Source organism: Macaca thibetana, chromosome 2, assembly GCF_024542745.1.
Source record: "Macaca thibetana thibetana isolate TM-01 chromosome 2, ASM2454274v1, whole genome shotgun sequence".
Taxonomy (NCBI): Eukaryota; Metazoa; Chordata; class Mammalia; order Primates; family Cercopithecidae; genus Macaca; species Macaca thibetana.
Window position 1 is genome coordinate 148052444 of NC_065579.1, and position 15097 is coordinate 148067540.

Here is a 15097-nt window from a genome sequence, read left to right on the forward strand (position 1 = left end):
TGACAGTAGTCTGAAATTGGCCACGGTGGTATATCCACCATAGAAACTGGCCAATGCTACAAACCAGGCCCTTTGAGGGAGATGAAGGGCAGAGCCAGTTAGAAATTTACCAGCACACGACTAGACAGCACCCCCCATCTCAGAGTGGACCCTGTGGAATGCACCAGGTGCCTGAGGGACTGAAAACCCCTGCTGGGTGTCCTGAGGGAGGTCAGCACTGAGGAATGAACCTCAGGGATCCTGGGATCTATGCAGGTGAGGACGAGGCAACCATGACACGTGTGATCTACATGACAATGGCAGTCACAGCTGACGATGTCCTAATCCACGCCATGGAAAAGGGCTGCGTGACCGGGAAGACCAGGCCCTGCCATGCAAAAGACTCTTGGCTGGGCGTAGTGGCTCACGCCTCTAATCCCAGCACTTTGGGAGGCCGAGGCAGGTGGATCACATGAGGTCAGGAGTTCAAGACCAGCCTGTTCCACATGGTGAAACCCACATCTCTACTAAAAATACAAAAATTAGCCGGGCGTGGTGGTGGGCGCCTGTAATCCCAGCTACTCAGGAGGCTGAGGCAGGAGATTCATTTGACCCTGGAAGGTGGAGGTTGCAGTAAGCTGAGATCACGCCATTGCACTCCAGTCTGGGCAATAACAGTGAAACTCTGTCTCAAAAAACAATAATAATAATAAGACTCTGATAGTGCAGCCCAGGCAAGGAGCAGAGGAAGCACCCTGTCCACAGGCAAACAGACAAGGGCACCACAGCCATGGCCCACTCTCCCTCTTTATGAGGCACTTACTGTGATGGCAATGCACTAGAAGCAGTGAGCAAGAGCACTGAAAGGGAGTGACACAGCCCCTGAGTTTCTGGAGCTCACATTCAGATGGCAGGTGAGAGACGATACACAGTAAATACACTGTTTCCCATGTCCTCCCTCACCTAAGCCAGGACACCAGCAACTGTAAACCTTACCATTATTTTACACGGCCTGATGAAAGACAAAAACTCTAGTGGAACTAACATTCCTCCTATCATACACAACATCCCCACTTCAGAAATGCTTAAACATATGCTCAAGAACCAACAAGGTGCACTAGTGATTGGTGCTATCTATGAAAGAAGAAACGACTATCATAAAGTGATGGCAGCATGCAGGGCAGGGGCGCAGGGAAGCCGCACACACCGGGGAAGGCTACTTAGCCATGACATTCCTGTTAAGACGCCCACCCAGGGATGAGGTGCTCAACCACACGTACATCCTGAAACCTAGTTCCAGCAGAGGGGAGAAGTGCAGTCTCTAAGAAGGACTGAGTCTGGCATGTCCAAGGGCCCCACAGAAGGCCAGCAGGCCAGAGGACAGTGAATGAAAAGAAGGGACCAGACAATCAGGCCAGGTAGGCAAAGGCCAGACCCTAGTCGACCAGGGTAAGGCATTCACATCTGATCCAAGGGCATGAGGCGGATATGGCGGGGGTTCTGCGCAGGTGAGCGGGGGGGCTCAGATTTGCCAGGTGCAACCCCAGGGGGTGGGAATGGAACCACATGGCTCGGTTTGTAAGAGGTTAATGAAAACATTGGCAAGATTCTTGTTGGCATTGAGAGATTTGTAATTTTTTTTATGTTGCCACAAAATACAGCAAGTAATATTTTTAATCAACAAATATACATACACACACAGCAGTCATGTGAGAATAAACACCATCTGGGCAGTGCGCCCCGCACCAACAGAACCAGAGGGGAGGCCTCCGGAGCCAGACGGGACTGGGTGCTTGGTGCCACAGCCCGCTGGTCACAGTGCCATCAGAGCTGGCCAGGAGGTCCTGTGTGGTCAGTGGACAGAGGGCTAACATAGAGCAGTGCAGGGGAGGAGGAGCTCTGCCCACCCTCCAGCTGCATGTTGCTGCCCCAATTTGTTAGCTTCTGTGAGCTTCACTGTCCCCACCTAGAAAATGGAGCCTCCCTCAAGGCTGGCCTGGCTGTGGCGCAGCTCAGGAACTCAGTGCTTTGCAGTCGGACCAGCCCAGGTTTGAATCCCAGCTAAGCTGCATACCAGCTGTGTGACCTTGGCCAGGGAACTTCTTAGCTCGAAGTCAGTTTCCTCATCTGTTAGATGGAAAGAATTAATGGTACAGACTTTACGATGATTTCCAGGATTAAATGAAGCAATCTACAGAAAGCAGTTGGTACAATGCAAACGATATTAGCTATTAAGTGAAAACTGCAGAGTGCTACACAAATATTAATTATAATCCATACCAGGCACATATTGGGTACATAAAAATATATGAGTTTAGCAATAATAACAACAGTTAGCATTTGCCACAGACCATCAGCACTGTTCTAAGTGCTCTCCGTGTAACTTTGCAACCTTGAGTAAGTCTCTTCTCAGCTTGTCCATATTGTACACAAAATTAAATTGCACAGATTCTTTTTAAAGCGCCCTCCAGCTCTGACATCCTGTGGCTCAAACCTGAACCAACCCTCACCCAGGAGTAACAAGGGGACACCAAGGAGAGGAGCCTCTTCCCTGCCACTACCCTGGCACACTTGGATGGCACCTCCACAAGTCTCTGATGACAAAGTAGAGTCCAGGAAGAGACTCTCTCTCCTCCCCTCTCCAGCCCACAGTCCTTGCCCTACAAGCTCCATGATGGAGGGTGGGAAGGCGTGCAGAGTGGGGAAGGCCCACAGACAGTCTGAGTCAGATGCAAGGCCAGGCCAGGGAGAGGCCCAAGCCTCAATCTAAGCCCCCGCCAGTCACACACACACACACACACACACACACACACACACACACACACCCCCTTCAGCACTTCCACCTTAACAAATGCATTTGGAACCCAGATTCCACTTCCTTCCAAGGAAGAAACCAAAATTTGACCCTAACCAAAATGTTGCCTTCACCCAAAAGCAACTGTGAACTTACAGGCAAGTTCCCAAAGGACTACAGCTTTCTTTCTTTCTTTTTTTTTTTTTTTTTTTTTTAGAGATAAGGCCTCCCTATGTTGCCCAGGTGGTCTTGAACTCCTGGGCCCAACGCATCCTCCTGCCTCTGCCTCCTGAGTAGCCAGGACTATAGGTGCATGCCACGATATGGGTTTTTTATTAAACCATACAGGTCTATGAGTAAGTCACATGGCCACCTCGCGACTAAAAGGTTGTAAGGAGAAGGGTGCCATCTTAAAAACCTCAAGTAAGTGTTATCAACAACTGAATGGACAAGGACAGGAGTGAGCAGTGTGCAGCTGACCCAATATAAGGTCACGATATAAGGTCATGAGGATGAGAGTCGCGATTGTAACTGAGTTGTGCCACCTTACTAACGCTACCTACCTACTGATTAACATTCATCCAGCACTCACTGTGCACAGACCATCTCACTAATCCTCACAATGCCACACCCACCTTCTACTTGAGGAAACCAAGGTAGAGAGAGGTTAAAGAACTTGCCCAGCCCATGAAGCTGCAGGACCAAAGCCCGATTGCAGGGAAAGCCACCTGACCCTGGGCCTGTATGCTTAACTGCTGTGCTGCTCTGCTCTGAGGGCAGCTGGCTGTCCCCCCAACAGCAAGAACAAGGGGAGATGCACCTGCCAAGCAGCACTCACTGCCTAGAACGGCCCCTAGAAGGGACAACCACCACAGAAGCTAAAGCGATAAAAAGCAGAGGGGTCAAGATTGCTGCAGAAAGGCCAGGGAACCAACTGACTCCCAGCAGGCTCAGCCTCAAAGGGGACTGCACGCATTTCCCCGACTCCCCTGTCTGGAACCAACCCCCCTATCGACCTCACCCCTGCCAGCACCTCCCCTTACTCTGCTTTGCTTTCTTCGCAGCACTTATGACCACCTGGCACAACAGAACCCAAGCACTTCTTTATCTTCATTCCAACAGCACAGCGGCTCCACGGGCGCAGGGATTCCATGATGCTCCTGCTGTATCTTCAGGGCTTAGCACACTGGAGACACTCAAATGTTTGTGAACCACATGAATTAAATATTTATTAGAGGCCCGGGTCCATAACATGGCACTAGCACGATGGAGTACATAAAGATATGACATCCCTGACCCTTCTACTCGAAGAACTCACGGTCAAGCAGGGTGGAACAGACAGACACACAGGGAGAGAAGACAAGCCACTGAGCAGTAGATACGAGCAGCCCTGCTAAGGGCCCAGGAGGTTCAACAATGGAACTCTGAGTTCCAGCTAGAAAGGAGAGAAGGGAGACGGCCTGAATCGGGCCTGAAGGGACGATGGCAGAGAAGAGGTGTGAGTAGAAGGTGGCGTTCCAGAGAGAGGCGCGGCATGAGCAAAGGCACAGAACGGAGAGAGCTCCAAGGAGCACCACGGCTCAGTCTGGCAGGGACATGAAAACATCAAGTGTGACGAGCTGCTGGAGCTGCTGGAGTGCCACCTGTCGAGGGCCTTGGATGGCAAGTCAAGGAAGCTGGAACTGGGAATCAGTGAAGGCTACAAGCAGGGACGTGGTCAGTCTTCTCTTTGCACAGGAAAGTCTGGCAGAGCAGGAGGCGGGACTGAGATGACAAAGGGGCTGGTAGCAGGGGCACCACCACAACAGTGCAAATCAGGAGGAGGAGCACTGAGAAGTGTGACAACTGAAGCAGTGACAGGGACGGAATGGATACAAAAGACACCAAGGAAGTAAAACTATTTAGACCATCTGACTGAATGCGCAGGTAAGAGGAAAAGGGAATGGACGGAACAGCGTGATCTCATTTGTACTTGCAGAAAGAGTCCACTTGTATCCACGGCCTTGGGAAAAATCTGAAAGGATTCATGAGAAATTGTGACCAGCTGGCATTTAAAAATAAGATGCATTCCACAAGAAGAAAAACTCCTAAAGTAACAGGGATGGGGAAAACTGATAGCAAGGTCCTGAGTCTGGCTCGCGGGAAAGAGGCAGGCATCGTTATTGAGCCACATTATTGAGCTCTGTAAGTGTGTCATGTTCCAAGTCCATCCATGCAGCTCTGTTCCACAGGCAAACAGGCTGCACAGGAAGATGCAAGAGGCTACCTCTCTAGAAAGATGTTAGGGAATCCCTGGCATACGAGAGCCTAGGGCAGGCCAGAGTAGGAATGTAATTTCCCCACACTCCAGAGGCAGGCAGCAAAGCTCACGGCTAGAAGAGAAGACCGCAACCCAAGAGTGATAAGGGTGCCTATTTAAGGCTAATGACAAAAACGACCCTGACTTGCTGATCCTAGAGCACGCTCCATATGCCAGGCTCCGGGTAAGGGTAGTCCCTGTGCAGCAGCCGCCATTTTACAGATGAAGAAACTAGAGTCGGGGAGGTGAAACGTGGGAAGTGCTAGGGCCAAGACTCAAATCCAAACCCTGGACACTTAATAGGGACCCCTGCACAAGTAAAGGCAATAACATGGAGCTGCTCTGAGGTGACAAGTAACCCTTTTCATAGAAGGGAAGACTGGGAAACAATAGAATGATTTGCAGTTCCCACTTCCCCCACCCACTGCTTTATGGAGCCCCAGGAAGATGGACGGGTGGAGCATCCGTATACTCACAAAACAGACAACCTACTTTAAAAACTAATTGAATGTCAAGGTGAAAATGAGCATGTTTTTAGCCTTAAAAATGTTAACTACCTAGGCACATTTGGGAAGGCACAATGGGGAAGCAGTTCAAGCATTATTCTTTGCATTGAAAGTTCACACAGTTTACAAAGCGAGGCATCACAGGCAGGAGCGGTGTCATCGTCCTCACTCCAAAGATGAAGACAGTGATGTACAGACAGTGACTTCCCAAAGTTATACAGTGGGTCAGCAGCCAAGACAGGCCTACGCGGCCATACTCCATCTACTCAAAGCAGTGTTTTCCGAGGGCCTGCTGGGTGCCAGGCACTGGAAAACCAGGAAGAGATAAAATCAGCTCAGACCTACAGCAAGCAGGCAGTGTGGGCTAGGGCAGGCCTAGCACCACGACAGTGCCAACACGGCCAGTTTCAAAAGGACAGGCTTCCCAGACACTCAGCCTGTCAGCTCCTGGTGCCAACACCCCAATTCCCAGCACCCCAATCTATGTAGAGGTGTTGCCCAACCCCATGATCCGAAAAAGATCACCCCCTTGCCTAAGGCTGTTGCCTTGGAGATTTTGTTCCCTAGCTCTTCAGTTTTCTATGAGCTGAAATTAGATGCACCGGCTGCTCACCACAGATGTCAATCCCAGAAAGGCAGAACAAGAAGAGCCCTCGGAGACCTCCTACACCAAGCATGGCACACACAAATGCCCACAGGAGTTGGGCAGGTGGTGGAAACAAATAAAACAGGCCTGATTTTAAAAAATAAAATGTATAAAGCACCGTGCAAGGATACCATGGTGTAACTGTGATGAGACTGCACGGCCACATGAAGAGCGTAGCCACCTCGCGACTCCAGCAAAGTGCTGCCATATGAGAATGGCAGACTTTCCATTTGTTCCTCAAAGAAAGTTAAAAATCAATTTTATGTAAAGCCTACCAACTTTTAAACGGTAGCAATTACTTAAAATCAATTAATATCATTAAGTTTCTGGACTCATAGCTTGAGGCAAGAAAAACTGAGCCAGTGGCTTAAAAGTTTATCCAACAAGAATTTTATTGACTTGTGCCAAGCTCTGGCTTAGGTGCTGAGGACAGAGAGATGAAGAAGATGTGGCCCCTGTTCACGGGGCAGTAAGGAAGTAAGTGTGGAATAGATCATTTCAGCCCAGGGCAGTAAGCCCTGGGAGGAGAGCACAGAGTCTGCAGAGGACACCACCGAAAGCTCCTTCTGAAGGCAACACTTGCACTTGGCCAGCCAGGAGGGGAGGAGAATCACAGGCACACATGCATGAAGCAGCTTAAGGTCCCGCAGGAGCAAGTGTCCCTGCAGGGAGGCACAGTGAAGGCAGAAAGTGGCCCCCACACATGGAGGAAACATGCCTGTAACTGAGAGGCAAGGGAGAGACATGAAAGGACGCGACACAATCAGTCTCAACTCTGAAGAGTCCCTGGGACACGAGAAGCTGGTCACGGGCTGCCTCTGGGAGCAGGACCAACAAAACACAGCAGAAGGGAGATGGGCTTTTCCCTGGGCGCCTCCTTTTCAACTGTCTGCATTTAATGACCATCTGCAGGAAACCTGTTCAAAAGTAAAATTTACCTTTTTAAAAAAATTAGCCTGGTAGCACCAGAAAGTATAGATTTGTAGGAAGCAAGCTAATAAAGAACAATTTTTCACTGGTCAAAGGGAAGACGGTGTAGGCCTGAACTGAGAATAGAAAGAACAAACAGGAGAGGGCAAAACTGAGAAACTGTTGGAAGGTGAAGCTCAAGACTTGTCATGAATGTAGAGAAAGAGAGGAATGCGGATGAAGGACTGGATAGTAGAGCTACTCACAACAGAAGAGACAAGGGTCATCTCTAAGGGGGCAGAGAAGAAACGTGGGTAAGCCCCATTTGGACACAGTCAATTAAATGTACCCATGGGACATGCATGGGGTGCTGGCAGGGGCATGTGGAAAGCTCTGGGTTGGATATTTAGAATCCAGAAGTCATGGGTACATCAATGAGGATGAAAGAGAATGGCCAGAAACAGGGCGCAGAAGGGATAGCGGGCTCAGAAAAGGTCAGAAGCTCCTACCAGACACAGGAAGGGCAGAGACGGTGGTTGATGCTGGACACCAGTGCCACTGTGGAGAGCAGAAATGACCCCTTCCAATAAAGGGAAAAGGCAGCACTTGAAACCTGGGAGGATCAAGGCTGCCTTCCAGTGCAGCACCTTTACTTTCCAAATGTGGGAACTGGCCTGAGACAAGCTTAGTAAGGGTTACAATTAACAACCACCTTACATTTATATTATTTTATAGATATATCTTTTACATACAGAGACCTTCAACATTGTACTGTGATACAAGAAAGGAGGAATGTAATGGAATTTCATCATATATGAGGGTCATATGCTGAAGTCAGAAGGTGGAAATAACTTTTTAACTATTGTACTATTTAGATTGTATTACTGGTTACACTGTTCTACTATTACAATAAAATTTAAAGGACGTTCAACCAAACCCTTGAGAGTGATTCCTTCTGCACCTAAAGTACAGTGTGGTTGTGTAGACAGTCCCCTGCTGTCATTCTCACACACAGTGAGTTTCAGAACCTCCAAGGCAGAAAAATGGAGCGCACCAGAGGGAAATCTACACGCAGGTGTCTGGGCCTTCAACCATCCTGTCTTTAAGATGAGCCTCCGCTCCTCAGCAGCTGAGACGGAAAAGGTAGAGAGACCTAAAGCACTGTGCTTCCCTGCAGAATTTGCTTTACCTTGTTTTCTAATGCGTCAGCACTTGTCAGATGATGTGATGGATTCAGGAGCATCAAACAGAATAACACATGTGAAAGCAGCTAGCCCAGAAACCGGCACACAGTGTGAACTCAAGAACCGTTTGCTGGACTTGAAATCAGAAGCAGATACTTTTCATTGAAAAGTAGCAGAGAAGTTGGCCGCCTGTTTTCTGGCTTTCCAGCTGGCAATTCCTGATGTGGGCTCCATCAAACTGCACTCATCCAAACAGTTACCAGGTGAGCTTTACAGCTGTAAAAGACCAGAGAAGACCTATAATGCAACCTCTTCTCAGTGTCTATGCTAAATGGGTGCATGGAGATGCTACATCATATCTCTATCTTGCACATAAGGAGAAAGACTCATCCTTCTGAAGTGTCAGGGCATAAGTCCAGGTCTGGGATTTTCTGTTTACCATACTGCCTTTAAGCGAGTCAACTAAGATGAATGCTGCAACCAAAAAGCAGACATTCTAGGGTGAACAGGAACCCAAGCACAGAGGTTAACATCCAGCAGGAACAAAAGAAAGAAAAGGAAAAGGAATCATGTAAAACATATCATAAGGAACTTCCATGTTCAAGCTGAAACAGTCAAGAAGGCAAGCTCAGAAGCATTTCACTAGGCAACCACGTGACGGAAAACAAAGTCTGCCGCACACATCCAGAACAGTGTGTGTTAAAGCCTGGAAGAATAAGATTCTCATGCACAGCTGCCACAGGATCGCCAGCTTGGCTAGAGAAGGACTGCCAATTCATTAATCCAAGCATGTAACCCAACATGTATATACTAATGAGCAGACACTATCATGAAAATCCAGGATTTGCCCTCTTAGAGCTCATAAGAGAAAAACAGGACATAGGCACACAGAGAAAGCAGTGGCTGTGACTATTAAAAGATAAAGTTATCAATCTGATAAGGGGCATCCACAAAAACCCTACACCTAACACACATAATGATGGAAGACTGAATGCATTCTCCCTAAGTTCAGGAACAAGGGGCAAGGACATTCACATTCACAACTTCTATTCAGCATTGTACTGGAGATTCTAGCCAAAGCAAGAGGGCAAGAAAAAGGGCATCCAGACTGGAAAAGAAGTCAGTCTTTATTTGCAAACAACATGATCCTACCTGTAAAAAGGCCTAAGAAATCTACCCAAAACAAAACCCTAATTGAACTAATAAATAAGTCTAACAAGGTTGCAAGATATAAGGTCAATATACAGAAACCAACTATAAAAGTAAGAAAATGAAAAGAAAAATAAAAGTAAGAAAACAACTCCATTCACAATAGCATCAAAAATAATAAAATGCTTGGGAATACATTTAAGAAGTACGAGACTTGTACACTGAAAGTACAAAACACTCCTCAGAAAGCTTAAGAAAGATCTAATGAATGGAGAGATACTTCATATTCACTAATTAGCGGACTCCATATTGCTAAAATAGCAATTCTCCCAAAAGTAATCTATAGTGTCAACACAAATCCTATCAAAATCCCTGTCAGCTTCTTTGCAGAAGTTGACAAACTTATCCTAAAATGTATTCAGAAATGCAAAGGACACAGAACAGAAAAAACAATCTTGAAAAATAACAAAGTTAGAGGCCTTACACATCCCAATTTTGAAAGAAAGCCACAATAATCAGCATGACAGCATGGTATTGGCATAAGGACAGACATAAAGATCAATGGAACAGAACTGAAAGTCCAGAAATAAACCCCTACATTTATGTTCACTGGATTTTCACAAAGGTTCCTAGGTAATTCAATGGGGAAAGAATAATCTTTTCAACAGAGCCTGGAGAAATAAGAGATCTCATGATGCAAACATCAATTTAGATCAGGATTCAGCAAACTCTGGTGCTTGAGCCAAATCCAACCCACCACTTGATTTTGTAAATAAATTTTATTTGGAACACAGTCAAAACCATTCACTTAAACATACTGTCTATGGCTGCTTTCCCCTACAATGGCAGAATTGAGGACAGTCATCCTTTGGTATCCATGTAGGATTGGTGTCAGGACCTCTGTGGATACCAACATCTGAGAATGCTCAAGTCCCATATATAAAATGGCAGAGTATTTGCATATAACCTACACACACCTACTATGCACAAAGATATCTTATAGCTCAATAATAAAAAGATAAATAATCCGATTAAAAATGGGCAAAAGATCTGAATACACAATTCACCAAAGAAAATATATGGATAGGCACATGAAGAGCTGCTCAACACCATTAGTTATTAGGGAAAGGCAAATTCAAACCACGATGAGATACAATTTCACAGCCACTAGAATTACTCGAATCAAACATAATAACAAGTGTTGGTGAAGATATGAAGAAACTGGAATCCCATATATTGCTCGTGGAAATATCAAATGGTACAGCTTCTTCAGCAAACAGTTCAGCAGTTTCTTTAAAAAGTAAACCTGACAATTCATAAAATTCATAAACTGAATGACCCAGCAAATCCACTCTCAGGTATCTATCCATGAGAACTAAAAACATTTGCCTGAAAAAAAAACTTGTATAATACATAAATGTTCATAGCAGCATTACTCACAACAACCAAGAAGTAGAAAAAATTCAAATGCCCTCAACAGGTGACTGAATAAGCCAAATGCAGTACATGCATAAAACAGGATACCATTCAGCAATAAAAAGGATGGACTATCGATATATACTACTACATCAATGAACCAACATCAAAAACACTTGCTCAGTGGAAGAAGCCAGAAATAAACGCTGCGTGAATCATTTACAGTCAGTCCTCCATATCCATGGATCCAATGGAAAACATTTGAGAAAAAGGAATAAAAGATAATATACCAATAAAAAATAATACAAATCTTTAAAAACACAGTGTAACAACTATTTACATAAAGTTTACACTGGGTATTATAAGTAATCTAGAGATAATTTAAAGTATACAGGAGAATGTGTGTAGTTTATATGCAAATACACCATTTTCTATAAGGGACTTGAGCACCCAAGGATTTTGGTATCCATGGGGGTCCTGGAACCAATGACCCATGGATAAGTCATTGAAAGACCAAGAAGTGACTATCTATGAAATATCCAGAAAAGGTAAATTTATAGAGAAACAGGATTAATGGTTACCTGGGACTGGGAGTGGGAATGGGGAGTGACTACAAACAGGTCAAGGCATCTTTTTAGGTCTTGTAAATGTTCTATAATTAGATTGTGGTGACAGTTGCCCAATTCTGTGTAAATTTACTAAAAAGCATTGAAATGGGTGAATTTTATAATATGTAAAATGCATCTCAAAAAAGCTGGTTTGTTTTTTTTTTTTTCAAGAGATTGGGTCTTGCTATGTTGGACTCGAACTACTAGACTCAGGTGATCCTCCTGCCTCAGCCTCCCATGTAGCTGGGACTACAGGTACATACTACTGCACCTGGCTTAAACCTGTTGTTTTTTGTTTTTAAAGAAAAATCAGTGTCACCAGATAGAACCTTTCCAAAGCTCTGCTCCTGACCAGAGAACTGCAGTGTGGCCTCCAGAACAACATGTTCACAGCCCTGCCTGGCATTTAGGCCCTGAGTCTGGCCTCGCCACCTGCCACATCCTCAAGCATCCTACCCTCCTTGTGGCTGCCAAGCACATGGGCTAAGGAGTCAGAGACCCTGAGGTTCCAGCTCTGTGACCTTAGGTTACTTCACCTCACTGAACCTGTTTCCTCCCTTCTGAGATGGGGATAATGACCCCTCACAAGGTAAGCATGTGGAATTTCTGGGGTGATGCTCCAAATACACCAGGCACAGTGCTTAGCACAGAGTGAATATGCACACGTTTCACAGGGCTGGCTTAGGCCACAGTCAACATCTCCTCCTGAGAGGCACTGCCTGACCATCCCACCTCAGTGGCAGCCCCAGTAGCCTTTGCACACTTTTTGTTTCCTCCTTAGCTCTTGCAGCTCTTTGAGTCTTTTGCCTGTGTCTCTTCTTTTCTGGTCCATTCTCCCTACTGGGCTGAGGTCTCTATGATGACAGGGTCCTCGGCTTTGTCCCTCATTGTCTCAGCAAGGCCAGGCCCAGTGCTGGACAAGTAACATGAAGACAGTGGACATTCACTGAGGTAAGGAATAACTGGCAGCTGCAGGTACAGCGCTCTGGCACACGGCCTCTCTGGCACTGGCACACTGGGGGACTCTCTTGTGTGTCTGACTACATTCTTCCTGATCTTCCCCTCCGTCATGGTCCAGAATCAGCCTCATGGGAGCAATGCATGATGGTAAAGTTGATCAAGCCTGGAGGGGATAATGACTCTGGGAACATGCAAGTGACTGGAACAGGATTGGGCTCAGTGATGGGAAAGGGGAAAAGGTTGGTGAACAGTGAGGGGTCTGGATGCTCACAAGCAACCAACGTCAGCTGAATCACCAAAGGCGGCAGCTCATGTGGAGAGAAGAGGGAAAGTGGACACATATGGGACATGACTGCCATGTATGCCTTCTCTTACTGAAGGACGAGGTTAAATGTACTGGTTGAAACAAAATCTTTACGTATTTCATACATTTGCTCTGAAAACTGGAGTTGAATATAACTGTAGCATTTTGCATTCATTAAATTTCTTTTACCTTCCATGGAATTATGGTTTGAACACACTTTGTGAATGTATGCAAATTAAGTATGTAAACTAGCAAGGCCTAGCACTTAATCTTTTTTTTTTTTTAACATGGAGTCGCTCTCTGTCACCCAGGCTGGCGCAATCTCGGCTCACTGCAACCTCCGCCTCCTGGGTTCAAGGATTCTCCTGCCTCAGACTCCCAAGTAGCTGGGTGTACAAGTGTGTGCCACCATGCCCAGCTAACTTTTGTATTTTTGGTAGAGGCAGGGTTTCACCATGTTGGCCAGACTGGTCTTGAACCCCTGACCTCAGGTGATCTGCTCACCTCGGCCTCCCAAAGTGCTGAGATTATAGGCATGAGCCACCACTAGTGGCCACTAATACTTAATCTTAAAGGGCCTAGAACACTTTCTAGGACCAGGCCTCAGGAATTAAATACAAATGGTCATTAAGAATATTCAACTTGCTCTAAAGAAGCTGGGGCAGATCTTCTTTGGCATCTGCCTCTCATTAAATTAACTCATTTGTTCACTTTGGCAACTGTTTTGTTGATCTGGCAATCTTTTTCACTCACTTACCTAAAGACAAGGTGAATTCCTCAACCCTCAAGCAACTCTGCTAACAGAAAAAGCCCCTACACCAAAACATCCTTTCTTCATTACCATCACCTCCTTTCTTCAGTTTTCCTCTTTCAAACACAAGCAGAAGGAAGGACATGGCTCTCATTACATGGGGCTGTGCACTTTACTGTGCACCTCTGGACAAGTCATTTATTCTCTCTGATTAGTTTGCCCAGCTGGAAAAGAAAGCAGTCACCAAAGTCCCTTCTAGTTTTAAAACTAAGTGGGGCACTAACATCCCTGTAAGGACAGGTGTAGGTATTGTCACAAAATTTTCAGGCTGCCTTGCATACATCATGGGCAGTGGGGTGGGGAGGGGAGGGAATTAGAGAAGTGAGAAAAAGTTGCTTTTTGCACCCAAAAGATCTTAATTAAAGTCCCAGAAGTTACTCAGGTTAACACCTTGGGCAAATTCCTTAACCCCTCTAAGCCCAATTCTCCATCTTTAAATACAGAGAATTTATATGTTGCAGAAGTATTTAAGAGAACTCGAAATAAAATGTACCTGTCTTATATAACACTCAAAAAACATGAGGTTTCCAATCAACTTGGAAGAAGGCACCCCCAAAGGCACTCCCCTGAACCTCTGAAGACTCCAACTTAACTTTCCAACATTCCCCAAAACAGGAGACCAAATCACAAGGGTGAGAGCACCCAAACAGAGCCAAGCTTATCTTTCTAAATTCCAATTCAGGTTCCTCCCTCTCGGCCTTCCAACACAAGCCATCTCCTCCCCTGTTTAATCCTTGCCACAAGGGAGGTCAACAAAACTATACAACACCTAGAAAGCACCAAATGTGCCAAGTACTCTGCTAGGCTAAGAAGAGAGGCCTCCTCAAAGCACTCTCTCTGTGTGTTTCCTTAACACTTTCACAGACATCATCTTATCCTAGGCAGTACATAGGATACATACACATCATTTTTTTTTAAACGTGGCCATTGAGGCTCAAAAGAGATTTTTACCCATTAGGTCACACAGCTAATGAGCACCTGCAAGACGTCCTAAAGTCTGTCTTTCTAAGCCACCTCCCTAATTCCTCCTTAACTAATTCACCTGTAACCAGCTCTGTGCATTTCATTTAATCTTGGTCCCCTTTACTGGGTTCACTCATCTCTCCACAGTTACTTACAAAGCACCTGCAGGTGTAGACACAGGTGTAGGAAGAGGCTGAGCACAGCAACATGCCCCGGAATTGGCTTGTTTCAATCCCAGTTCTCCCACTTACTATTTACATGACCTTGGATCAGTTTCTTCACCTCTCAGTGCCTTAGTTCTCCTTAATCTTTAATAATGGGCTAAACAGGGCTGTTGAAAATTAAATCAGTTACTTATACAGGGTTTAGTCCAACGCATGGCCCCTACCCTGCAATAAGCGCTGCTTTTATTCTTCTGGGTTCTGGGGACAGTCTTCAATCAGACAGGAACCTTAGCCTCAACAAGCTTACACTCTAGCGGTAAATGCAATAAACAAGTAAACAATTACCAATAAAAGTGATCATTGTGATGAGTGCGATGAAAATAATAAATGTGTGACGGGGGGTAG

General features: G+C 45.8%; 1 protein-coding gene across 5 annotated transcripts in view; it reads right to left on the reverse strand.

Annotated features, from left to right (window-relative positions):
- Positions 1-15097, reverse strand: part of CHCHD6 (coiled-coil-helix-coiled-coil-helix domain containing 6) — a 238033-nt gene that overhangs the window by 221958 nt on the left and 978 nt on the right. The window contains exon 1 of one of the 5 annotated variants that reach the window (XM_050781744.1): positions 8323-8569. The exons of the other annotated variants lie outside the window; for them this stretch is intronic. Coding sequence (XP_050637701.1) covers positions 8323-8376 — 54 coding nt within the window. The 5' untranslated portion in view covers positions 8377-8569. Of the gene's footprint in view, positions 1-8322; positions 8570-15097 lie in introns of those variants that run through there. 5 annotated transcript variants of the gene reach the window in all.